This window comes from Hakea prostrata, chromosome 3 (assembly GCF_041222555.1).
Source record: "Hakea prostrata isolate BN-2017 chromosome 3, UWA_Hpros_2, whole genome shotgun sequence".
Classification (NCBI taxonomy): domain Eukaryota; kingdom Viridiplantae; phylum Streptophyta; class Magnoliopsida; order Proteales; family Proteaceae; genus Hakea; species Hakea prostrata.
Window position 1 is genome coordinate 14,690,787 of NC_142602.1, and position 27,048 is coordinate 14,717,834.

At 39.6% G+C, this 27,048-nt stretch overlaps 2 protein-coding genes and 2 pseudogenes across 2 annotated transcripts; 1 reads left to right on the forward strand and 3 right to left on the reverse strand.

Annotated features, from left to right (window-relative positions):
- Positions 1 to 4,482: 4,482 nt before the first annotated feature.
- Positions 4,483 to 5,752, forward strand: LOC149021055 (precondylocarpine acetate synthase 2 pseudogene; annotated as a pseudogene).
- Positions 5,753 to 6,565: 813 nt separating this feature from the next.
- LOC149021056 (polygalacturonase-1 non-catalytic subunit beta pseudogene) lies at positions 6,566 to 7,318 on the reverse strand (annotated as a pseudogene).
- Positions 7,319 to 11,081: 3,763 nt separating this feature from the next.
- Positions 11,082 to 15,679, reverse strand: LOC149021057 (adagio protein 3-like). Its single transcript, XM_089149327.1, has 2 exons — positions 15,326 to 15,679; positions 11,082 to 12,795 (listed from the first exon to the last, which is right to left on the reverse strand). The coding sequence occupies exons 1-2, from the start codon at positions 15,586 to 15,588 to the stop codon at positions 11,199 to 11,201; spliced, it is 1,860 nt and encodes a 619-aa protein (XP_089005453.1). The 5' UTR covers positions 15,589 to 15,679; the 3' UTR covers positions 11,082 to 11,198.
- Positions 15,680 to 24,664: 8,985 nt separating this feature from the next.
- On the reverse strand, positions 24,665 to 25,597 carry LOC149021058 (uncharacterized). The gene is made up of 2 exons (XM_089149328.1): positions 25,213 to 25,597; positions 24,665 to 25,069 (listed from the first exon to the last, which is right to left on the reverse strand). The coding sequence occupies exons 1-2, from the start codon at positions 25,537 to 25,539 to the stop codon at positions 24,884 to 24,886; spliced, it is 513 nt and encodes a 170-aa protein (XP_089005454.1). The 5' UTR covers positions 25,540 to 25,597; the 3' UTR covers positions 24,665 to 24,883.
- Positions 25,598 to 27,048: the final 1,451 nt, after the last annotated feature.

Below are 27,048 nucleotides of genomic sequence, written 5' to 3' on the forward strand. Positions count from 1 at the left end.
ATAACGTACACTGAATATGTAAGTAATTGTTATTTTTTTTTTTTTTTGGTAAACTAGTAATTGTTACTCTCCTTTGACATTTTCACACTTAATAGTAAAACATACCAACCTTCTTCTTATTATTATTATTATTATTATTATTATTATTATTATTATTATTATTATTATTATTATTTTATCTCGGTTCATTACATCTTCAGGGGAGCTTTGTTGTCGACGAACCTTTATTATTATTATTATTATTATTATTATTATTATTATTTTATCTCAGGTTCATCTGGGCCACCTTGACCGCGCAGCTCGATTACATCTTCAAGGGGAGCTTTGTTGTCCGCAAGGATCGAACCCATGACCACTCTACTGAGAAGTATAGATCTTAATACTCTACTAATCCTGCATTGACAAGCAACAATCACCATCTTTTTTGGGTATTCCAAATAAAAAATTCCATACCTGCTCCTCTATATTTTCATTACTTTCATGGTTATTAGTATAATTTGAAGGGTAAAAATGTCCAAAGAGAAGAAAGTTGGTGCTTTAATTAATTTTATAAATGCAAAGTTGATTTTAACTAGTTTTGTTAATTATGAGTGAATATTTTTATTATGAAAACATAAAAGTAACTAATCATGCAATTTTCCCTTTATTTATTTTTTATTTTTATCAATTCAACATGTGATTCACATTGGATGGCATCCTCTATCTTGTGACCTTGGTTGATGACATCTATGATTATTTAATCTTGTGGTAAGGTAGATAAGCTTCTGGCACAAGAAAATCATGGGTTCAAACTTTCGTTCATTCACACTTTCCCCCTCACCTGGATTTGTAGACCCTCAAGGAAAAATTTATTTCTAACCCGCCAAACAAGCCAGCAGAAAGAAATAAAATTTTAAAACCAAGCTAGAAATGATTACAGACAAACAACCTAAGCTATGAACCGCGTCGGAAAGAATAAAATGAAATATTCTCATATGAAAATTCCTTTTTCCTTCAACTAGCCAAACAAACGAAAAGAAATTTTCAATACCATGCTTGAAATAATTACAAACAACAATTTAACCTATGAACAACATGAGAACAAATAAAATGAAATATTCTATTGAGAAACGTTTCAAACGGTTACTTTATGTATATTATTTTTATTTAAATATATATTTTAAGAACAAATTGCATTCACACCCCAATGGAGACTTTAAAGCACTGACACTCCATTTTATATTTAAAAAATACATAGACACCAAAATTAGATTTTCATTAGATATATTTGTCTAATTTGTAATTGAAAACCTTTCGAATCTGTTTATTATAAGGATATTTTTGAAAACAAACAATGATTTAACTGTTTTCAGTGATAAATTTGAAATATATATTCAATGAAAATCTAATTTTGGGTTCTTTGGGCTTTTTAAACATAGAGTAGGGTGTTAGTGCTTTAAGGCCTCCATTTTGAGGTGCTAGTGCAATTTGCTCATGTTTTAATTATGTTTTTATCTTATGATTTTTATAATAGAAACTTTAGTTCGACATTGAATAGAAATGAGCTAATTATCTTGTTTATATATAGTATATTTTTGGGTTAAGGATCGGACCCATGTGCGACACGAACTAAGCCTGGACCCTGGTGTGACCCAACCATAGTTATATAGTTATATAGTTATATATTAATTAATATTAATAATTCTATATGAATTGAAGCTTGCGACTTTGGGATTTGGGTCATGGGTCATAGGCCTTAATTTGAAAAGCACATTTTGTCATGGGCCCTATTCCAAAAATCCCACAATTGGGTAGAAGTGTAGAGATGCCATTAAAGAAACTCTTTCCTTTAGGGAGGTTAGCTAAATATGCACTTTCCTATAGGGTGTTGAGCTGAATAGGTACCCCCACAAAGGGAGGTGACCTTAATCTTTCACCCACAGCCTTTGGGGCTCTATATAAATCCATTCTCGAGCTCATTTTTCATTATGATTTTTTCCTCTCTTTCTCTCTCTCTCTCTCCCTGTCTCCTTGTTGTTTTTATATAAACAGTGAAAACAACCTAATTACACCTGAAGTAATTTTTTTGGGATGCAACCTTAAAGATTTGGGTTGACTGATATTGGGGTTGAAAACACATTTAATACTCATATTGCACAAATCGAGGGGGGTCTAAATACCTTAAAGAAAGTACCTCTGGTACGTTTCAGCTCTAACGAAGTTTCGTGATTACAACAATCTTTCAAGTGTTTGTGGAGATTCTTCAACAAGTTTTTTACGTATTCTCAGGTTTCAAATTTATTTACTCGCTCCCCCCTTTTTGCTCTTTCGGGTTTCGTGATTCACAATCTTTCAAGTGTTTGTGGAGATTCTTCAACAAGTTTTTTACGTATTCTCATATGAAAAGCTTTCAAATTTTATTTACTTATCGACTACCACGTTTAAGTTCTAACGAAGTTTCGTGATTACAACAATCTTTCAATTGTTCGTGGAGATTCTTCAACAAGTTTCTTACATATTCTCATATGAAAAGCTTTCAAATTTTATTTACCTGTTGACATCCCGGTAGACGAGAGAGGAAGAGGTGTGACACGATAATCTATAACATGGCTATTTGTTGCTAGTTGTCTATAGCCTAAATTCCTTACATCGCAAGCAAAAACCTATCTCTTCATCTAGCCAAACAAGCCAAAAGAAAGAAGTAAATTTTCAAATCCAAGCTCGAAATTTTTACAAACAACAACCTAACCTAGCATAAGAACAAATAAAATGAAACATTCTTCTATGAGAAGGCTTCGAATTTTATTTACTAGTGGACAAGAGAGTAAGAGGTGTGACAAGATACTCTATAATGTGACTATCCATTCCTAATGATCTATACCCTAAATTTCTTTCTTCAAAAGGAGAAACCTATTTCCTCAACCAGCTAAACAAGCCAAAAGAAAGAAGTAAAATTTTGAAACTATGCTCGAAATTACTACAAACATGAAACAACAACCTAACCTAAGCATAAGAACAACTAAAATGAAACTCTCATACGAAAAGGTTTTGAATTTATTTACTAATGGACATCCCCGCCCACCAGGAAGTTTCCTAAAGATAAGACTATCCACCAACACCAACAGAAATAATTTCAAAAAAAACTCATCAACAAATTCTAAAGTGATTCCAAAAGTAGAATCAAATCTCACCTGCTCGCACTCCTTGCCATTTTTTTCTCACAATTATTGGATTTCTTCACGAGCACGTGATCATAATAAAAGTCAATATTTTAGGCTGTTTGGTCATAGGGCAGCGTGTGTAATAGAATGAATTCTAAAGAGATGTAAATCATTGTAAACACATGGGATGTAAATGTAATTTTTCATGATTAATTGATATTGTTCCAAGGGATGTGCTTCTTGGGATATTTATTAGCTCCAGTTGTTTCAGTTCTAGTTTCCTCATGTTGACCGTCGGATTATCGACATGTGTATTATTCTATCTTATGATAAAAATTCAACCACCAACTTAGCGACTTCTAACTGATGTTAAGTCTGATGTTTCTTCATCTTCAATGTCGGCATCGATTTCTTAATTTAATCTAATGTTGTCTTTCTGAACATGAAATCTTCAAGAATCTAGTCATTTTTGCCCACCGATCTTTTGATCTTCTTTTGTTTTACCATCTTTGAATGCTCTTGAGGTTTTAACTATTTCAATAGCTCAAACGTTGCTTTTTGTTTTCTTGAACTTGTTGTCTTCCTCCTATTAATCTTCTATTGCCTCTACTGTTCCTTTTCAATTTCTCTCTTCCTGGTCTTCAATAATGGGCAGGAGGTTCATAAGGTAAAAAAATAAAGAATGTTGAATATTCTTGTAAACTTGAAGGAAAGATTAGCCTCCAAAGCCATGAAATTTTTCTAGTATTATTTAAGAGAAATAGAAGAGATGAAAAAGTATGAAAACGAAAGACTCATGAGAAAAAAGAAAAAAAAAAAGAATAAGAAAGGATAAGAGGGGAGATAAATGTTATGGCGTGGAAGAGTATTTCCTTTTTTTTGGGATAATCCGTGCCGGTGTTAAAGATGAAGAGACGAGACTGTGAAGGAATCACAGGGACGGAAACCTTGATCAGGCTGAATTTTTACCTTAAGATCATAATAATACACGTGGCAACAATTTAAAGGTCAACATGAAGAAATTGAAACCTGACGCAACTGGAGCTCATAAAAATCCGTGCTTCTGGGCCAATGGTTGTAGCCTTCTGTATAGAATTAGTAATTTTTAAAGTTGGATTTGAATCTCCATCCCCACTGCCCTCTTTCCATTTCTTATGCTTCTGTGTGTCTAGACCGTGTGAGAAATTGCTTCAGTGCTGCGCATTAAATGCTATGCAATTGAAATTTGCTTTGTAATTAATCAAAGTAATCAAAACTATGTGAACTATGTAGATAAAATTGAAGGCATTGTTCTATTACTATTCGAGTTGATCGTTGGTTCGAACCAAATAAGTTTGTATCAATGCTGCTTGGTCTTGCGAAAGTGAGAAGTGTTTTGGGGGAAAACCATTTTCAGTTTTTGATATCTGATGCATTCCGATACTTCAATCCTATTTGATTTTTAATATAAATACACTTGAACAGTAACAGGTGAAGAACTTCATAAAGATGGTTGCTCTATCTGGATCGCTAAGTTGGAAATTGCAATCCATTGAGGAATTGCCCTGAAAGTTACTAATCTCTGTAGTGTGGTATAGAGGATAGGCTCAGAAACAAAATCTCATTAATTTTAGCAGTCGTAAGAATTTTTCCAAAAGCACCAACAAAACATCTGAATCCAAACGAAACCATAATGTTTTCTACTGTAACCCTTCTTCTGTCTCTTATCATATCAATGCATTAAAATATTCGAACAATAATGATGATAATAATAAATGAATATATAAGTAAATAAAAACCAATGCATTTGAAATCTTGAATACTGTTAAATAAAAATTCAATGAGTTAAAATTCCGTTTTTGCTGTATAAATATCGTTGTAATTTTTTTTTTTTATGGTTTTTTGGCATCATACAAATCTGATGTCCCATTTATTCTTCTTGACTTGGGTTCATTTTCGATCAATCAATGTCAATGTTGAGGATGAAAGCGCTTGGGTTCAATCTGGTGCAACTATAGGAGAAGTATACTATAGAATTGCAGAGAAAAGTGAGACCCTTACCATCCCAGCTGGTCTTTGCCCCAGTGTAGGCGTGGGTGGGCACTTCAGTGGAGGTGGCTGTGGTACTTTAATAAGAAAATATGGCCTTGCTGCTGATAATGTAGTAGATGCTCGGATAGTGGATGCTAATGGAAGACTTCTGAGTTCTGAACAGAACATCCATGGGAGAAGATGTGTTTTGGGCCATTAGAGGTGGGGGAGGAGCTAGCTTCGGAGTCATGCTTTCATGGAAGAGCAAGTTAGTTCGTGATCCACCCATGTTTACTGTTTTCAGAGTCAACAATACCTTAGAAGAAGGTGCAATCAAGATTCTCCATAGGTGGCAATACATTGCCCCTGAGCTTCATGAAGATCTATTCCTCAGAGCTGTTATAGATAAGCCTAGAAATCAAAGTGGTGAAAGGAGAGTAATAGCCTTATTTGATATCTTGTTGTTTGGCAGTGCTGAAGGACTGTATCCAAATGAGTTGGATCGAGTCAACCCTATTTTTTTTGTCATGATCCCTCTTGAAGAATCTTTGGGCATCTTACAGAAGAGGACTCAAAATGAGGGATTTTTCTTCCAAGGGTAAATCTTTCTGAAGGAACCCATTTCAGAAATTGAGTTGTAAGGTTTGTGGGAAAGTTTTCTTGATGACACAGAGATGGCCCAGGTAATTTTCAGTCCTTTTGGTGGAAGGATGAGTGAGATTTCAGAATCTGAACTACCTTTCCCACATAGAGAAGGAAATCTATACATGATTCACTACTTAGTTGGATGGTATGAACAGGAAAATAGTATTGCATCCAACAAGGTACATGGCTCCCTATGTTTCCCAGTTCCCTTAGGGACCTTGACTTGGGGGACCAACCAAAATAATGGTCCTTCAAGCTATTTGCAAGCAAAGGTTTGGGGTGAAAAGTATTATAAAGGAAGCTTTGAAAGATTAGTACAGGTGAAGAAGACAAAGGTCGACCCAGCAAATTTCTTCTTCAGGAATGAACAAAGCATTCCTACTCTAGACGTTTTGGAGGAAAGAAAATGGATATCAAAGATACCTGGATGAGGTAGCTTGATTTTCAGTCTTTATGGTTTCTCAAGTATTTCTTATAGATGACTCATTATATTATTCTGCTTGTGATATACATTTTATTGGTCACTTTGTTTGGTAAGATAGTGCTAATGCATTGTTATATTAATCTACAAATAATGATTCCAATTGGAATAAGCAGGTCTGAATTCGGATTAACCAAATGTCAGGTTTTAAAGCTTTGCTTCACCTTTAGTAAAATACGTAAAGAGTAAACAAATAGATCAGCAATTATCATTAAAATCAGCTTAAATGGGTAACATGTAACACAAGAAGATAACTAATTAGATAATTCAATCTTCATTTCTGTTCATTTCAAGTCTTTGTCCAAACAATTCCATTCTCATGAATCCAATGACAAACTTCAATTAGACCTGGGCCAAAACCTAGGATCTTAAAAGCAAGATGTTTTGGAGTCCAAGTTGATGTGTCATAGTGGCATGCCATGATCACGTGATTCACTCTCTTGCGGGCATGTATCTCAACCCCATATACTTTTACTTTCCCTAAAATGTGGCAATAATAGACTTGAAATAGGAATGGCTGACTATGACACAAGGCTGGTGGTTCTGAGAGATTTCCATATATGAGTTTCACAGTTCCAATCGTAACATTCTCATAAGATCCTTCGATACTCTCAGTGTTCCATATACTTACATGGTGTCCTAATTTTTCAACAACAAAATCGATGAGATCCTCACCAGAAGTAGCACACGTGCTTTGCTCACCTTGAATATTGGGGCTTTTGTCACAAATCTCAAGTGTGTCTTGAATATACTCATCCATGTCTGATCCATTGTCCACCCCAAACATCCTCTTCAATTCCTCAATCCGAATAAAAGAAAATGGGATTTTAGAAGCCAAAGGTCGTGGTAAGAATGATTTATATGATATTGGGTCCCTTAAATCAGGGATAAGCATAAAATTTCCTTGTTTCACCATCGACCTCCGAAAGAATGGGACTCCCCCTTGACTGGCAACTGATAAGGGTGTTTCATTTGGAATGTGTTCATACTTCACAATCTCAACGACCCAAATGGCTATTGGTGGCAGTGTTGTGTTGTCCATGTTCTTCTTCACCAGTGCATTTGTAGAACAAGCTGTATTAGCTTGTTTACAGAAGGTACTCAAGTGGGAAGGTAGTTCATTTTCCTCCAACAATTTGATAAATATTGCTTCTTGATGGGGGGTACGTTAATGGAGAAGCCTTTGCAGCTAACCAATGGGGAGGATGTGGAAGATCAATACGCTCTTCCCAGTACTTCAAGAAGGGATTTTCAGCTTGAGAACCCTGCCATGTCATGAAGGAAAATGATAAAATCAGAATAATTAGAACAAGAAAAAGTAAGAACCATACTGAAATATGTGGATCAAATGCATCATTTACTTACTTTGACAAACACTATCATCATAATTCCAAGCAATTCAATGGGATGGGTCATGGTGGAAGTTAACCTAGAAAACAGGAAAAAAAGTTGGGTTTGTGCCTACTTGGGAATGAGTTTGTCAGGGAAAATTTATAGTACCAAAAAATAATAGAACTTGATATATAATTTAAGTTTTTTAATTTCCAATATGAAAAGATAAATTTATTTTCACCTTTATTGGTTCAGTTTTAGAGTCATTTATTAAAAAATATTTTTTATTTCCTTCTCAGAAGGATAATTATAAATGAAAACAAGAAAAGCTTGTTCAAAGAAAGAACCCAAACCTTCCCCTTTTAATGGTTAGGCCACTTAATCCTAGCTAACCAAAATTGTGGATGCTGGTAAATTTTATAAAAGAACACATTAATTAAAAGAGTTGGTCCTAAACTGATATTTTAAAAATAAATAAATAAATAAATTTATGAAGAATCTCAGCCATAAGCTTTGTTTATGTTAAAATAACATCCCACATGGTTGCCTCAAAAAACAGATCAAATTTTCACTTTAGGAATAAACTTTGAGAATTCTGAAAAAGAATGAATGGGCATGAAAAGAAAACAATGAGAAGATGAGAAACTTGAAAATTAAATCTTATAAGAATTGGAAAAGTACAATTTAGATGAAGAACAAAAATAAAGTTGGTATTCTATAAGAAAATTAATTGGTTGAGAATGACAAGTATGCCAAAATTTTGTTTTAAAATCTTTTTAGTTGGCAAGCTGGAGAGGTTTTGCCTCATGAAAAGGTGGTCATGTAGGAATTAGGCATATTTAGAACAAGTATAAGGAAAAAAGAGAAAGAAAGAAAAATTTCTTTGTCAATATTATTCTCTTTTTCTCTACATTACACTGTTAATCTTAAATGCTAGTGCCAACACAAATGATCAAAGACAATTTCGATCTCTTTTTCATATTCAAAGAAGCATTTGAGACACCCAATTTTAATACAATCATTCATACTTTGAGGACTCAAAACTCTCCATGGATAGTTTAAGAGCCACAAGTACAAGTATATTCATTGACATGCTTTGCAAATGATGAAGAATTGTTCTCAAGCAACTTGGTTGGAGAATCATATTCCAAAATATGTCCTACTTAAGACAAGAGATAAAATGTCAAATTGATCAGGCAAACACTATATAAGAATCATAACTAACTTGAACATTGTGGTGTATTAATGGCTTTGTACTAACCATTATCCATGAGGAGAACCATATCGATATTAAGAATTGATGTTATCCTATGTGCGATTGTGATGATAGTAGATCCTGAGAAATGTTGGTTCAATGTTTGTTTAATTAAATTATCAGTAATAGTATCATTGATGTAGGAGCTTCATCAAGTATTAAAATTTTGTTCTTTTGAGCAATACTTGACCTAAACAAAATAGTTGTCTTTGACCCATGCTCACTTGAATGAGAAAATTGAATGTGCAAATTAATAGATATCAAAATCCACTGAGGGTTCTTAGTACGAAATTGGATTGGGCAAAAATCTATAGATCATGCCAACCATTTTCACACTCGGAGATGTAGTTTAACAAGCATAAGAGAAAATTACAGAAAGCCAAGCATAGGCACAATATAAGGGTTGATCAATAGCATAAAAGGTATGTGTTTGTCGGCAATGGTTTTGAGTTTTCTTGGATAGGAATCAAGCGTCTCTTGCAAGTCCATGAAATGGATAAAACTAATAATAAGATCAGGTGCGAAGAAGCAGAAAACCCATGCAGGAAAGTAATAGCAGAAGGCTCTGGGAAAGCACTCAAAATATTGATCATTTCGTTATTTGATTCTTCAAAAGCAACCATTTGGCCATATATATCTGGTGGGTTTACTCAGGTTGGTCCAACAGAAATCGGATCAGCTTTGCAGAACTCTGAATTGATGCAGGCTTATATGCAAAACCGTGGCAGAAACTCCAGCAACTAAACCTCAACCAGCTACTTCGACAGTTCGACCACAATGATCCATAAATACTATTTACCAATACGGGAGTCTCAAGTCTCAACATCATCCCTACATGTAGTGGGAACCTGTTAAGAACAGATGGAACACAAAAATGTTTGAAATTATATAAAGAATTCCATCCACATTCTTGTTTTGCACCTGAGTTTAGCAGGAGAGACGATGCACGTACCTTTATGAAGAAGAATAAGAAACTTCAAGTCCCGTGTTTAATTCTGGATGGTTTCCCCAGCTTGTACGTAGCCCAACTAAACATTTGAAGCATCTAATGAGTCATGGAATGGGCATTTCAGATCGAAGGTTGGTTGTGGTTTGTGCTCAGAAACTTCTAATGAGTTCCCCAGAAACAGGAAAGTGGCATCTTTGTATCCTCCAGGAACTCAGTATTTCCTGAGAAGTAGGAAATGGTTGGTTCATCCACATTCTCTGGAACCCGGGTTCCGAGGATTCTTCATTTACAAACATGAGGTGATGAGGGATTGAGCGAGTGGTCGAGGCGTCACCATTCAAAACCTGTTCTTTTTCCCCGTTAAACACCACAACACTAATGTTGGTAAATTATCAAATGAACCGTAGTCGTTCATTAATTCAGATTTTTATTAATCTGTTGCTGGTTACAGGTCATCTTTCTCCCTACTCTCTCTGCTCTGGTGATGCACAAAGTTCCCAGGCGCACCTTCCTCTGCCTCATCATCACCGGTCTCTCATCTCTCGGGTCCGACGTACACGGCACTTGGAGATGGCCCATTTGTTTTTCTTTTTTTGCTTTCTGCTCGTTTATTCTCTCTTCTGCCACCATTCATTCTCACCAATCAATTCTATCCAAAGTGCAAACGTTACAACTCTTAGGCTAAGTATTTCTCTCCTCCTAACACTTCTGTTGCCATTCCAAACCAAATCATAGCTGGGAGTTTAAATGAACCAGTCTTCACAGGAGTGGGCGGTAGGACTTTTTTTCCCAGGAGGATTAGGAGTAGGGAGGGACTTCGGATCACAGATATCATCGCAGTTGGTCTTAGAAGAGAAACGATCCTTAAATAGCTTTTTACCATGTAGAAGATGAGCTGTGCCAAGTATCAAATTTAAAACAAAGTGGACCTACAAAACGCTTTGGACAAATCTGGACTCCTCTTAATACCAAGTTACAGGAGACAGATCATATGGTTGAATTGAAAAATCAAGAACAAAAATTGGTATGTACCTTAAGCAATTGTAGATATGTTGGGCCTGTGTAAAAAAGGTTCAACCAAAAAATGGTGTGGGCTTCATAGGAAATATGTAGGCTTCATTGGAAATATGATGATTTCAAGGAGTTAAATGCACACTATAGAGTAGTCAAAAATAGAGCAGAGAACCCGAGTTTTCAAGCATACAACACAGCCCCAAACTTATGAAAAATACCAAGATTATAGCAGTTCCTGAATGTGGTAACTGTGAGAAGACATGGAAAGCAGGACTTCCTGTAGATTACACCAAAACGTGCTTCTCAGTTATCACAATGGTACTTGACACAATAGTAATATACTTCATGACGTAGGTGTGTTTTCAGCTATAATCACTTTTCTTCATTCCGTATGCTTGCCAAACATAGCTCATGCAGTTCATTTAGTGTCCACTCTTCTCTAGTTTGCCCACCTAAGACCAGAACTCTAGTCCCTCCAACCACGCATGTGCTATGACCCCAAGAAGACTCAGGTGGTTGCCCAGGAACATTGAGAATTCTCCATGATGGTTTCTCCTCGGAAGGATCCAGAAGGAAGAGCTGAGAAGGAGAATGGAAACCAGCAACTGAGCCACCAAATATGAGAATCCTCCCACAAGGCATGCTTACAGAAACATGGTCTAGTCTGGGTGGAGGGAACACCGCATTCTGGCTTCCTACACCACCACAACCCAGTTGCCACCACTGTGGTTCATCGTCCTCCAAATCAATTGTATAAGCTTCCCCTGATCTCAGTCGTAGGTGTCCACTCTTGGCAAGTCCACCAAACATAAGAATCTTAGTTCTGCCATAAACTGCAAGTGAGTGTCCCAATCTAGGAGGAGGAGGCCAAGATGTAGGAATCTCCCTCCATACCGGGTTAACTGTTGCTAGATCTAACAAATGGGTGTCGCTGAGAAGTACCCCAGCATCTGTGCATCCACCTGAGACGACCAATTTTGAGCCTTCCACAGTGCAAGAGCTGTGCCAAGATCTGGGAAGGGGAGGATCTCCACCCGAGACTTCTTTCCATGTTGGTTGTTTTGCATCCAAGTCCAGCACGAATACATCATTGAGTAATCCTTGCCTCCCACATCCCCCAAAAACCACCAAACAGGAACCATTAACACATGAAAGAGTGTGGCCCCACCGGCCTGGTGGAGATGATTTCACACTTACCCGTCGCCACTCTGGATTTGGTGCATCAAGATTGAGAACAAATGTGTCGTCCATTGGCTGCATGTTCACCCCTTCTCCTCCAAAAAGAACCAGCCGATTACCAGCTGTACACGTACTGAAATTGCAACGAGAAGGCTCGACCACACCCCCAACCATAAACTTTTTCCAACAAACTGCCTCTAGTGTTGTCAGCTCCCTGGCAAGACGTCCCCACCCTAATCTCTTGGTCACCAATTCCAGAGTACCTGTGATTTCTCTTCCCCATGCTTTTTGACAGACCAACTTCCGCAATTGCTCATTCGTTGTTAGTTGATGAATCCTTCTGCAGACAGACCCAATCGATGCAACATCCCTTGGTGTCAAGAGTGCTAGAATGTTATGAGCTAAGACTTCATCAGATAGCAGAAGAATCCCGCACACATCAGAGGTTGGGGCATTTGGTGCTTGCGTATTTATCACAGAATTTTCAACTGACACATCATAATGCTGATAGGATGTCTGTTTGGAAACTGGATAAGATACTTGATTGAGGTCTATATTTGCTTCAGAGAATGCCTGAATTCCTATGATGTGTGTTACAATGCCATCATTCCCACGTATGGGACTGAGTTGTAGCCTGTTCACCAAAGGAGTGCCATCCTTTCTAAAATTTAAGAGCTCACCTTGAAATTCAATCCCTTCCTCAATACATCTTTGAATTTCAGAAACGACCACAGGGTCCACCAAAGGATGCCGCCTTTGTGCACGTGGGTCCCTGTATTGTAAAAACCGGCTGGAAGAAGATCCTTATTAGGCCAACTTAAGATTTTCCAATATAATGTCATCTCTAATATGACTATAATCAAGAGGAACACATAATTCATTGTAAAGTTCAGGGCATTATGACATGATATATATCAAAGACACATCAAGTGAATGAACTCAAAACACAAATACTCTATAAGGAATTGTAAAGTATCAAGAAAACCGTTAATAATGACAAAGTGAAAATTCGTCCTCTTACTTGTACATAAAAAAAGGTCAAGGAGAAAAACCAAGTGCCAGCAATTACAGTTGTAATCTGTGGTTAGCACAGAACTCAAAACAAAAATGAGAAAAGGTTTGAAGGAAGAATCACATCCAAATCCACTATGAAAACCATTCTTCAAACAAACAATCACATTACAACTCAAACCCTTCATACTGGATAAGAAAACCTAACAGGTAAAAGTAACAAAGAAATCAATATGTCTACTTTTAAGTTAGTTTCTTTTAAGGTAAGTTATAAAACAATTAAGTCAACTTTAAATTTTTACTCCCAGAGAAGATTCATTATGTACAGTTTTTATGATGGTAGCTGCACAGCAACAACAGAAACACTGAAGGACACCATTGGCAGGCTAACCAGAAATGCCATTGACTATAAATTTCATTATCTCAGGGAGGCTTATCAGGTAAGAGTGAAATCTATATTCAAGAAGTATATAATTTCTCCAAATTCTTTATAATTGGCTCCTGACTTTACTTCTGCTGATATGAACCATCTGGCAATTGTTTCCTGTTGGTTAATCATAAAATATAGACCACTATACCCTACCAGACAGATTCATTACCACAATTTCCGTCATCAAAAAGACTAGTGTGCTGACACAACAACCCAAAAATGCAACGTATTAGAATCGATTGAATGAAATGCATAAGGTTTAAATTTGCATTATTTTTTCTCAATTCTTATGTCATTGTCAGCATCAAACAAGCATACTTATCCAAACAAATAAAAGAGAAGAAGGGCATTAACACCATTAGAAAGGAAACATCTGATGGCAAACTTCATGCTATTTTCTCACACCAAATGTTATCAACTCATCAATGGCATTAACATGCTAATCCACAGGGGGGGGGGTTAATAGCACCAACAAAAAGGAAGACTATAGTGATTCACTTTGCATAATGATGTAGCAAGAACCATGATGTGCGCACTTGACCTACCACTGCACACAATAAATTCACCACAACTAGCCTTACTGCCACATCCTTGGCTCAGAGATATTCTGTTTCATCAAGCAGCTTTAGTGCCTTTATCAGAAGTTAACATAGAAGCACTTATTTATTATCTACCACTCTAATGCAAGTCAGTTTTGGCCATACCATTATAATTATCAGGGAAAGGGGGATTGTGAAGTACCAAGAGCATCTCTGGATCTTTAACTTTTCTTCTTCTTTTTTTTATTTTATTTATTATTTTATTATTTTTATTTTTTTGCTCAAAGAGTTAACTTTTCACCCTGGATAATATGCGTTTAATAACTGAGAGATGGTGACACAAGACTACTAATCATTAAAGAGCATTAGTCTGATAGAAGGTTGCCTACCCATTTAACCAAACAAGCAACTCACAGAATATCCGAATCAGGGCAACTCAAAGAATATTCTAGTAAAAACCAACAAACGATTACAGTGATTCAGCTCTCAAAGTTTATGCCCAGACTAATCGCATTAAGATTGGACGAGACATAACAGGGACTTGGATGTATTTGAAAGTTATGTCACATTTCAACGAAAATGCTCACAATTTACCTGTAAAAGCCATATAAATATTCATCCAAAGCTTGAAGAACCCAAACCTAACAAGGCAAAGGGCAACTTCAGTCATCCATCTGATTTAGAATGTGAGATATAGCAAAACGGCCTCACTACGACAACAAAGTGGGCAAAAAACTGCGCTAGTTCTGCAAAACTTCTAAGAACAAACTTCTACTTAGTTTCACTAGTAATCAATAACTCTTCCGCTTCTCAAACCTGACACTATCTTTCTCGTTAAAGAAAAACCCACTAAATCTCTCTGTTTTTTCTTTATTAGTAGAAAATCTCCTAAATAGTTCGCAAAGTGAGTCTTTGAATTCTACAAGCCACTATGGAAAGGTAGTGGATGACAATTCATTGGTTCTTTCACTTCACATGGGGCTGGATCAACATAACAACACCAACACAATGTACAGCAACATATATCACGGATTCAACAATCAAACAAGAGCCACAGAGTCACGATCTGGTCTAAATCTGGCTCAATAATAAAGCCACGAAAAAGGAAATTCTCATGAACTACATTAGACAGCTGCTTTCAGTGCTCATCAAAATTATCTCCACTGAGTTAAAATAGCACTCAAAGAGTCATGATCTGCTCGAAGCCTGGTCAGTAAGACAGCAACAAAAACGTAGGCAAAACTAACAAGAACAAAAACGAAAAAAAAAAAAATCAAACAAGCTTGACTACGTTGAAAAGCAGAACAGGAAGGACTCAAAAGAAATGGGATAATAGTTACCAGTTTCGGCCGAGGACTTCGTCGGCACGGTATCCAGTGAATACTTCGAACAAACTGTTGACGTAAATAATTGGGAAATCAGGCTCAAGAGCATCGGCGACAACGAAAGCCGACGGAGTCATGGGATAAAAAAATGCTCCAAGCTTTAAAGGAAGATCGCTCTGCTCATCTTCCGTTCCAACACGTTTCAGCCTTTTTCCGGAGCTCTGAAGCTCTTCTTCTTCTTCTTCTTCTTCTTCTTCTGCTTCAACTTCTCTTTCCATGGCTCTTCCTCTGCTTACCAGATTCTCTCTCTTACTCCCTTGTGCATTTGCGTCGGCATCAAACTTAAAAACGCAACCTGATTGGAGTGGCACTAGACTCTGTGACAGGTAACAGTGTTTCGAGTCTCAGGAGAGTAACAGAAAAAAAAACCCACGTTTTTGGATACATTTACGAAAATACCAGTGCTATCATACGCTTTCTGCAGTTGCATTTGGCATCCTACAGAGGCCTAACGCGGACAAAATAAACACGTGTCACTTAGTCACTTGATGATATAAATATCTCCTTCGCGGTTAGCTGCCACTTTCTCACGTCAGCCAGCTCTTTTCCAGAAGATATTTTTGCGGAGCCCATTTCTGGGGCCCACCGTTTGCTTTTTCATACAAAATCACCCATCGGGCGTCGCGCATAAAAACAACGGACCCAGTTTCTCTAGATATCAGAAAGATATTTTCAAGAGGATTAGCAAATTTATTTATTTATTTTTTTCTCTTAATTTTATAAATAAGAATCTTACCCCAAAAAAAAAAAAGAGAAAAAAAAGGAGAGGATTAGGTCAGGGAGATTTGGTGGATTTGGTTTGCTGCATTTGGTAAGGTTTCATTATTCTTTCCTTATCCAGTAAAAGGAGATTTGGTGTCGTGAGCAAATAGTGTTCTAGGCTTCTTAGCATCTGAACTTTTCAATTCTGTCTAATTTAATAGCCTAAGCTATTTGATGAGGACACCCAAATTTGTCCCTTTAAGGTTTCATTATTCTTTCCTTATCCAGTAAAAGGAGATTTGGTGTCGTGAGCAAATAGTGTTCTAGGCTTCTTAGCATCTGAACTTTTCAATTCTGTCTAATTTAATAGCCTAAGCTATTTGATGAGGACACCCAAATTTGTCCCTTTAAGAGTGATTTTCTCTCCCTATATATATACATATAAAGAAGTTAAAAGAATTTCTTCATAAACTCAAAAGAAAATACGGACCCACACCAAACAAAAGAAAGAAATACAAAAGATAAATGCATGAAATCATAAGGTTCGGTTCGAACCAAGGAGTAGAAATTGATTAGGTTGTTGTACATGCAATAGATATGGTCATCCAGGCTAAGGGATAGGTCGAGCCCAATAAACCTTTAGAATAATGGTTGTAACAACCATAGTATTAATTAAGCACAATGGATACGATATACATATCCACCACCAACACCCGCGAAGACACACCACAAAAGTAAAGATAGACACGCCACAAGGGCGGAGATACAACACGCCACAACGGCGGAAACAAAACACGTCACATGGGCAGATAAAAAAATACGCCACAAGGGCGGAGACTCGGTTGTCGCGGTGTCGCTGCGGTGGATCCGAAAGAGGATGAGTTCATTTAGGGCAAATGGGTTAGATCTCGATTCTGAACTACCATCTGTCGAAGCCGTAGACACAAAAAACCAGTAGCAGCAGGAGGAGATGACCAAAATCGGGCGTAAAAACTCCAGATCCGTAGAATGCACGATCAAAGCTCCCATCAACCTTTTTTTTTTTTTAATAACAGGAAGCTTCTACTTGTTAGACAGAGAGACAATGAAGAAGAGGATAAAGACACGAAAAGGGAAACAAGAGATAGAGGCGGTGAGAGAGAATGAAGAGAATGCAGGGGAGAACAGAGGGAAGTGGAGAAAGAAACATGACAAACTAGAAAGAAGAGAGAAACAAAAGGGAAAAAATGGTGAGACAAGAGGTAGGAGAGATGCAGAGATGCAAAGCAAGGCCAGAGAGAGGAGGAGAGGAAAAGGAAGCAAAGGGAAGAGAGTCTCTCTGTCTCAAGATGCGGCGCTTAGGGTTTCTCCTTCGTTCGCAACTAATTTTTTTAAAAGCACAAGTGGGAGAAAAAGGAGTGGTCTTCTATTTCAATGGATTAAAAGAAGGCTAAGAATGGTTATTTAGACAAAGCTTTAGGATACCGGAGAAGTGGAGAAGTGGAGCCTATTATGTTCATAGGATATTGCTTTAGCAGCTATCAAAATATTGAATGTACTTTTGTATAGCAGTGGAGCCTCTTATGTACAAGAGGCAGTAAGACTAAAAAAGTATTAGGGTTAAATTTTCTTTTCTCAAAGAAGAGTAAATTTTAGGTTCTTTCGAAACTTGATGTGAAATCAAGAACACAATCTTTTATCAAAAAAAAAAAAAAAAAAAATTCACAAACACAATTAATAACGGAAAATCCATTTCGTATGGATTAGTTAGACCACATAAGGATATTTGAATGGCTAGAATCAATTTCAATCAATGACTCTCACCTGTTTGATTCCCTAACTTGAGAGTTCTTTAATTATTGTGCCACGAGTAATATTGGCTTTGATATACCATAGATTGATGTCTCTCAACCATGGTGTGAAATATTGCTAATATTTGGTGGCGAAACCCCTAAATGTCGGCAACATTTCGCCAACATTTGGCAGAGTTTTAAGCAAAATTACCCTCCCCCAAATTTCGAGGGGTATTTAAGGTCATTTTGGCCTAATTTGAGACTACTAAATATACTAGGAGTGCTATTTTGGATTTAAACTTCACCTAAGTGATGATTTTGATTGACATATGCCAAACTGTATGCGGCCAAAACTGGAAGTCTGGAATTTGAGGTTAAACTAATGTAAACATGCATAAATGCAACAGAACACATGCATCTTTATTAACTTTCGAGAAAGAAAACAAATACTAAAGTCTACAATTCATTATACAACAAGTGAAGTAAGGTGTGCAGATACAACATACAATAGAAGTATATCTACGTAAACAATACATATGAGTATCATCTCAAATTTAAATACCAAGTACTACGCCTAGGTGGATCCATCTCCTCCTAACTCTTCGACATCATACCCATAATGACAAGCATCCTCTAATGAGTAGATTTTATATCTACTAATTAATTGGTTTAGTTTCTATAACTTTAATGATTTTATATGTTTTCTTGCAAATTCTTATTAAGATTTATTATTTGTGCTTGCAGTAAATGAACCAAATCTGCAGGAGTATTATTAAGAAATTTTGCAAAAAGAACCTTAAAGAATCAAGCTGGATTTTATACCACTCAAAAAAAATATTCTTTTTCATCAAGTTAGAGGAGACTCTAGAGGCTTCCTCAAGTAAAAAACATGGAGAAAATGATTCTTTACATATTCCAAGGTTTTATTTCTTATTTGGGACTAGATTAAAAAAAGGAAGAGGGGAAAATTCTATTTTTGAGTGTCTCTTTGAGTTTCGATCAAATGCTTCATCGGATGGTCATCCAGTGTCCTATCAAGCTAATTATCGGACATGAGCTTCATAACTTCTTACTCTTCAAGTTTAACTGTGGGATTGTGCATTTGAGCTCTCAAAATCAATATTATTTGTATGCCAAAACTTTACTTGATTGAGTCAGATTAGGAAAATATAATTGTACCAAATTGAGTAAAAAGAATAACAACATTCGCTTGAGGACTTTTTGGAGAAGTGGGGAGGACGCATTTTTGAGTTTTGGAGACATTGGCTGGCTTTGGAGTCTTGGAGCTTGGGAATATTTTTTTCATCATCTTCTTCCAATGTTCTTTATTTAATATTTTCTTTTAATAGTATCACCCTTTTAATATTTCATTCAAATTTCTTTTTTTTTTTGGTAAAAGTATCTTTAAATTGAAGCTGGGCATGAAAAACCCAAGACATCTTGATTACAAGTTTCAAGAAGCCAAGGAATGGAATTAGACCAGACAGTCCTACATGCCACGGACCGGGCCTTCCTAGCTAGGGTATCGGCTACAGAGTTAGCCCACCTAGAAATGTAATGAACCGACCACAAAGGTTCAGAAGAGAGCATGAGCCTAATGTCTTCAACCACGCGCACAGCCTCCAGATCAAAAGGAAAGAAAGGATCCGAACGGCGTGACACAAGGTAAGAGAATCACACTAAAAAACCAAGCAAGGAATCCTAGCCTCTGCGGCCCAAGATGGGCTTCCCGAGAGCTAGGGATTCTCCGAGTTGAAGAACCGGCTATTGATCGAACACGCATGGATACATTGGCCTCTGCTGTCCCGCACTCAAAACCCGGACCTGCATCGCTCGGTTGGAGAAAGGAGAAATCGGATTGACCTTAGAAAAGGAGCCGAAGGAGGAGTCCAAGCCGAAGAACTTGGTCGTCATCGGTTCTTGGATGTCTAGAACCTCCAAATTCCCGGTAGCTTTCCAAGATCTCTCCATGATTTGCTCGGGCCCACCATTTCCTATTAAAGCGGATCATTTCGAGCCAACCAAATGAACCAACATGTAAAGAAAAAGATGCTGAGGGCTCTCTCGCTTGCACTTGAATCGGGATGGGCGGTGCCCCAAGTATTGATAATGCTGGTCAACGATGGCTGGTTGTGTGATCCAATCAGCCGAGCCCCATACCAAACCATAATGCTCGAGAGAAATCACGGCAAACAAGATGTGGTCAATGGATTCCTCGTCGAGCCGCATCTTCTACATGCGGGGTCGCCTCTTATCTGTCTAATTTGCGATTCTCCCCGTGCCAAAGCTTGATTCGCGCCTTTCCACGGGGTCTGAATTTTTGGATAGCATTGTGCTTTCCGATTCTTTTCCATGCCTCGGTCGGACTTCATCCCAAGTATCTGACGGGAAGATGAGGGAGCGGGCGGCTTGTGTATCTCTGTGGTTGCACCGAACATGATAGGCTGACTTAACGAGAGACTCCATTAGATGCACCTCCCCGATGATAGAGTCCTCTCTGGTAGTTGGCCGCTGAATATTTAGAATTGCCGCACTTCCCGATCTGTGAATAATTGTCTGTAACAATGTTCTATTCCAAGACCTTGAACGGCTCTATGAGATCGAGACCAATCGAAGAGAGCAACCTCTAGGTCGGGAAGAAAGAGCCGAAAGTTTGGTAGCCTGGTATCCAGTTTGAGTCCCGGATCTGGGTTTGTTCGCCTGTGCCAATCAAGCTAATGAGACCCAGTCTAAGAACATCTCTCCCAATAATAATACTCTGCCATGCCCAAGAAGAACCGGTACCTTTCCTTGCATCCATAAAGTCACACAGTGGAAAATACACGCTTGATAAATTTGGCCCATATAGAGTCCGGCTGAGCCCGGAGCGCCGGCTACTTTAGCAAGAAGAGCTCTATTGTGAAGAATGGGGTCACGGAAACCAAGTCCCCCCTTGTTTTTAGATCTACATAACCTAGACCAAGACATCCAATGTGTCCTATGCTCCTCCTCTTTCTGACCCCAATAGAAATTCGATATTGCTTGCCTCACAGTGTTGTGAAGAGCCACCGGAAGAAGGAAATGAGACCCTGCATATGAAGGAATGGCGATAACGATTTAATAGGACCTCTCGTCCGCTGGGGAGAGAAGCTTGGCTTTCCAACCTTGGGTTCTTTTAACGACTTTTTCCCCCACTTCTTTGAAAATATCTGATTTCTTGATCCCGAAATCTGAAGGCAAACCAAGATATTTGGATGGCCCATCCCCATACTTGATTCTCAAAACCCGAGAAAACCACCTTCGAAACCGAATGGGAGTGTTGGGACTGAAGGTAAAGGAGGATTTACTTTCATTAATTGCCTGACCGCTTGCTTGACAATATAGATCCATACAGGCTTTGAGATGACAGATCTGATGAAGATTAACTTCAGAGAACAATAAGCAATCGTCAGCAAAGAGGAGATGAGAGATACAAGGAGCCCTTCGCTTCACACTGATGCCCCTAATCAAACCTTGATTTTCTGCCACATGTATAATGGAACTTAAAACCTGAGAACCAAGAATAAAGATGAAAGGGGAAAGGGGGTCACCTTGTCTTATGCCACGAGAAGGACAAAAAGAACCTTTCTCCACCCCATTGACCAAAAGTGTGTATGAAACGGAAGTAGTGCATTCCATGACCATATCAACCCATCTCACAGAAAATCCCAACTTTAATAAGGCAGCTCTGAGGAAAGGCCATTCCAACCTATCATAGGCCTTTCGCATATCCATTTTCATAGCTAGAAATCGCTTTTTCCCTTTTTTCCGATGTTTCACATAATGAAAAATCTCATGAGCCATAAAAATATTGTCTGAAATAAGTCTATCAGGAACAAAGGCCGATTGAGAGGGGGAAATGATACCTGAGAGTGAACCTTTGAGTCTATCGGCAAAAATCTTTGAGAAGAGTTTGACCACCACCCCGCAGAGACTAATCGGTCGGAACTGATCAGGGGACTCTGGATTCGGGCATTTAGGAATAAGACAAATGTAAGTTCTATTCAATTCTGGTGCTAAACTCCCTGTCATGAAAAATGTTTTCACACAGCTGCATACTTCTTCCTTTGTGATGTCCCAAAATTTCTGAAAGAAGATGGGGGGGAAGCCATCAGGCCCTGGGGATTTTAGAGGACCCATAGTCTTGAGAGTGGACAAGATTTCCTCATCACTAGGAAGTCTCCTCCTCTTTTTGAACCACCCCCCGACCCCCCCCCCCCCCCCCCCCGCGCGCGGCGGGCTGGGGGAAACCCCCTGAGGTTGCGGCCCTTTTAAAATGATGTACTAATAACTCTTCCAATTGATGTTCATTTGATGTCCAAGACCCATCAGGTTGTTTCAGCTTTATGATTCTATTATTCTTTCTTCTTATCGTGGCGTGCCATTTTGTCCCCTTGAGCCTTAATTCTTTTGGTCCTGACTCTTCGCGGGCTAACTCTTCATCTAGAAGCTCCACCAACTTGGTCTCTTCCTCCATAAGATCCACATGTTCGCTTCTCATCTCCATTTGATTTTGGTGTTTATCTTTTCTTGTCTACACCGACTCCTATATTCCGCTCTTGACTCTCTTTCGCTTTCCTTCGCTGTGGATGAACTCTTCGCTGTTCTTGATACACCATCCCCGTCCCACCTCCCTACACCGAGTGTCCCCCATGCCTCATCGATGGCGTTACCTCTCGCTTTCCCTCCAACCGAATCTAATAGGATAGGATTATGGTCAGAGCAATATGCTGGTTTGACTACTACAGCTGCATCTTCGAAGAGTAAACTCCAATTGACATTAGCCGGCACTCGATCCAGTTTGATGCGAATATTAGACCCCCCTCTGCGCCTATTATTCCAGGTATAATTGGGCCCATTTGAGCCGAGATCCAGCAGACCACATTGGTAAATCATCTCCTGAAATAGCTTAGTATCCCTTCCATTCATAGCAGTACCCCCTATTTTCTCATGCCCCCCCGTTAGTCTCCCACCGCCGCTCCCTCGTTTCTTGCCATCGTGGTTGCTCCCAATATTCCTCGGGTGTTTAATCGGATGACCATACCACGTGAGAACATTTATCTTCTGTCTTAACTTCAAGGTCTATCACATGCTTATCAGCTGAAAGCAGAGTCATTTGTATATTATTCCTCCATAAAAGAGCTAGACCACCTGCTGAACCCAAGGCATCTACACAAACCAAATCGTCAAAATGAAGCTTTCTCTTGATTCCTTTCATTCTATCCAAATGACATTTAGTCTCCCAAACTGTCGTCCGAGATTGTGAGAGCACTTGCCCGACTCCCGCCCCGGCATTCCGTGCCTCATATTGCCCGTGGCCGTAACCCTCGCCACGGGTCCGCTCTAATGCAACTATCATTCCAGCATCGATTCTCCTCTTCCCTTCTTTCGTGTCGTCCTCTCGCCCTTTAACCACTCGATGGTTCGTGGTGGTTATTCCTCTTTCGTCATTGCTGAGACGGAGAGCGTATTTTCTTTGGAGTTTCTGCTTCGTGAGAGTGGTGAGGTCCCAGGTGGGGTAATGGGGTTGAGATTGGAACGTGTGATGGGTTTAGTTAGAATGTGTGAGGCCCATGTTGAGGAATGAAGGCCCATTGGGAAGGGAATCATCCCGTGGTGTGTTACCATCGATGGGCTTGGGTGTGTGGGGGGAATGCGGGGGATTTGGGCGTGAGAGACTCTTTTGGCTGTCTCCCCCGTCCGCTGTTGCGGTCGCTGTGCAGAGCATGGCGTGATGGTCGGCGGTTCGAAAATCCGTGGGTAATGGGGCGTCGTGTTCCTTTCCTGTGTCGTCGGTGTGGAGGATGCTGCGGTTGGTTGGGTTGAAAGGAAGATCCGGTATTTCCAGACGCTTTGTCTTTCCTTACTCGAGGAAGAGGGTGGGACCTCTTGTGGTTCTTCCCGCTCTCTCGTCTGTGTGCTCTCCTCCGGCCTCTTCCTCTCGCCGTCCCCTCTGGAGATCTCCCTTCCCCGCTTGTCCGTCCCGGTCGCTTTGGGGGTACTCATTGGCCGTCTGTTCCGTCCTTGAGTGATCTTCTGTTTATTAATCGTGAGTCCGTGTCCCCTTCCTCCTTCCTTCCTTTGGTGTTCTCCCTTACTCCTGCCCTGGTGTTCCGTGGCCCTAGTCCTTTCTTCGCCGTTCCTCTTCTGGCCGATCCTGCACCCCTGTTGGGCGTTCGTTTTCCGCCTCCCCGCTGTCCCCGGCTTTCTTGGGCAACTCGGGTTTGTGCTTTCTTCTCGAGCTCGGGGGAGCCTGTCCCTTGCCCCTCGTTCTCCCCTGTTCCCCTTGCCGTTTCTTCTGCTCCCTCCCGTGATGCTTGATCCTCCCTTGACTCCCATCTTTCCTTTCATTCCGGTTCCGGGTTCCCCCTCCTGTCCTTCCTCCTCGTTGGCTTGTCGGGTGGTTCTTTTCTTGTTCCGTGTGTATTTTCTCGCGTTTCCGCTCTCCTTCGGCTTGTTTCGGTTTGCCTTCCTTCTCCCCTGTTTTTCCCTTTGGCCCGTGTTCTCCCCTCTGTCTTCTCGTCCGTCCTCGCTCCTCTTGTTGCTCGTGGGAGGGAGGTTTGGATGATTCTCTTCCGGTGTGGGGCTCTGTTCCGGGGGGGTTCTTCTGTGCCTTTTCGGGAGAAACCGCCGGACTTTGTTCGGTCGGACCTGGCTCTTTTCCTGAGGCGCGAGGTGCTCCTAATGGGGGAACATCTCGTCGCGGGGCTTGGCGTCGTCCCCGGCGCGGGGCCCCCCGGGGGCTCGGTGTTTCTCCTGGTCCTCTGTTCGTCCTTGTGGTCCCTTCTTCTCGACAGCAACGAATTTTGTAAACTATTCAGGTAATATAGTTTTTAAGGGAGAAAACCGTGTTTTATCCAAGTAATTGTAACCTCACATTAATGTAGGCTTAACAAAATATATCGATTTTTTTAGTATATATAAATGAATACTTAATAATAATAATAATAATAATAATAATAATAATAATAATAATATAAACTATCATTCCAAACAAATATATAAAAAATACAAGATAAAACTAGGTTGGTTTAGATAGAAGACGACTCTTAAAGGCTTCCCATGTAATGTCTTTCTCGATGAACTCGACATTGGAAGGATCATAGGGTCCTTTAACTCGATCAATGGACTTGATTACTGCTCTACTTGGAAGAACACTCTGTGATGGATCTGGTGAAGTTCTATAGCTCAAGCAAGAAGAAAATCCCTATAATAAAATCAAACAATAAGAAAATCACCCAATAAATTTCGGGTATATATATTGGATTCATCATTCATCTCCTGTGTGTGCCGGTGAAAATACACACTGAAGTACTGATTGGACAGACATTTCAGGGATGCAAAATTCACCTTGAAGATCAGGACTTCCTCTTCTTGATCATCCAGCATTGCTCGCACCAGAAGAACCTCGTTCCTGGTTTGCTCACTGTACGATTCCAACATAGCGATTTCAGAATTGTGACCGTTGTCTTCATCCTGATCATCTTCGTCTTCGTGTCTAATCCTTCGCCTAGTAGCAGTACAGCTAACTAACCGCAGACCTGGATTTTGAAGCTTATTCAGAACGCTAACTGTGGAAATTGCTCTTGTTGCTACATGAAGGGGATGAGTTCTGTTTATATGAAGAGGCAACGAAGGCAGTGGAGATTGAGTAGCGAATGTTCCCCGTTTCAACATAGAGAGAAGAGGAGTTTGTTTTGGTAAGAAGAGAAGAAAGTCTGGGAATGTTGATGGACTCGATCGGCCGGGCTGAAAAGATAAGGTGACGAAGTTGCGTTCATGACCACTAAATCTTTAGGGACAGGTTACTACTTTGTTTTGGGCTTTCTTAGTGATGTCTCTTGGGCTGCTCTTCAATCACATTTGTATTTAGCTGTGAACCGGCCCACCACTCTCACCAAAAAAAAAAGAACCGGCCCATCACAGTGATGGCCTAATGGGTGGGATTTTGACATTTTGTTGGGGTGCTGTGTAATTAATGCACAACACTTGCAGTGAACGGTTGAGATCTCGATCTCGACTATCTATTTTCGAAAATTTTGTTTTGATACTTTTGCAAAACAGACGGTCGAGATCAAAATTTCGAGATCCCGATCTTGACTGTGTCAAGCCCTAATGGGTGACCAGTGGACCCCATGGGCAAATGTTCTTGAGTTTTGATCCTCCGCTTGTCAAGATGGATGTCTAATTGTCTATATTACCCACACCTCTCAGCCTCATATTATGAAGCGGCCCACCTTTGAGTTCTGATAAAATGAATCGGATGTAAAACCCCAAGTGGGCACCCTAAGGTCTCTCTTATGAATTGTGGTGGAGAGATATTAGGGGAGCACAAGTATCCGAACTAAAGGTTCTTATACTTTCTTTGAGTTATGATAAAATGAAATCAGATGTAAAATCTTAAGTGGGCACCAGTGGGTCTCTCTCATAATTTGTGGTGAAGAGATATGAGAGGAGCATAAGTATTTGAACCGAAGGTTCTTATCCCCCCCCCCCCCCCCCCCCCTCCCCCCCCCCCCCCCCCCCCCCCCCCCCCCCCCCCCCCCGCGGCCCCCCCCCCGCCCCCCAATATTATATAGCATAATCCAAGAGCAAGAATATAAAAGATAAATCTAAGGTTATTCGCGAGTCTAAAAATCAAGGCGTTCTAACAATGGAAAAGGAGGAAACAACCTAAACCCAACCCAAGTAAAAGAAACTCCAAGCCTCGAATGGCTGGACTCCAAAAGCACAATCTGCACAAGTACACTCCCATCATGCATCTTCGTATTCTCGCTCGCCAGACTCTCCAAGTAATATGAGTTGTCCAACCTGCCGAGTCTAAAAAGACAATATTCACAGAGGTGGTTCCACGACTCGGTGGTCTAACATATCATACATCATGCATTCATCATGTACACACACACATATCGCATATCAGTCGATGAATAAAAGATGACATGAAGATATGATTATAACTTCTACCATGCGGTCTCTCAGTGCACGCTTTAAGATAACACACCAGCCTCCTCTGGGTGTCTCATCACTCACCCTCAACAAGAGCGTCTTTGGGTTCACCACGGTGTTGGGTCTTCACATCAACCATGGTGGGGTTTGGTCAACACTCTCTCCCATCACCATTGGCCGAGGTGGCGCGTGTCAGGTTTACTCTAGCCCAATGCAAAGTCACTATGTCTCGTGCTCATG

Excerpts from the sequence above, each read along its gene's own strand:
- LOC149021057 (XM_089149327.1), bottom strand. The coding sequence starts at position 15,588 with ATGGAAAGAGAAGTTGAAGCAGAAGAAGAAGAAGAAGAAGAAGAAGAA. Across the intron at positions 12,796-15,325 it reads GAAGTCCTCGGCCGAAACTG|CCGGTTTTTACAATACAGGG; the intron begins GTAACTATTATC and ends ATCTTCTTCCAG.
- LOC149021058 (XM_089149328.1), bottom strand. The coding sequence starts at position 25,539 with ATGTTGAAACGGGGAACATTCGCTACTCAATCTCCACTGCCTTCGTTG. Across the intron at positions 25,070-25,212 it reads AGGAAGTCCTGATCTTCAAG|GGATTTTCTTCTTGCTTGAG; the intron begins GTGAATTTTGCA and ends ATTTTATTATAG.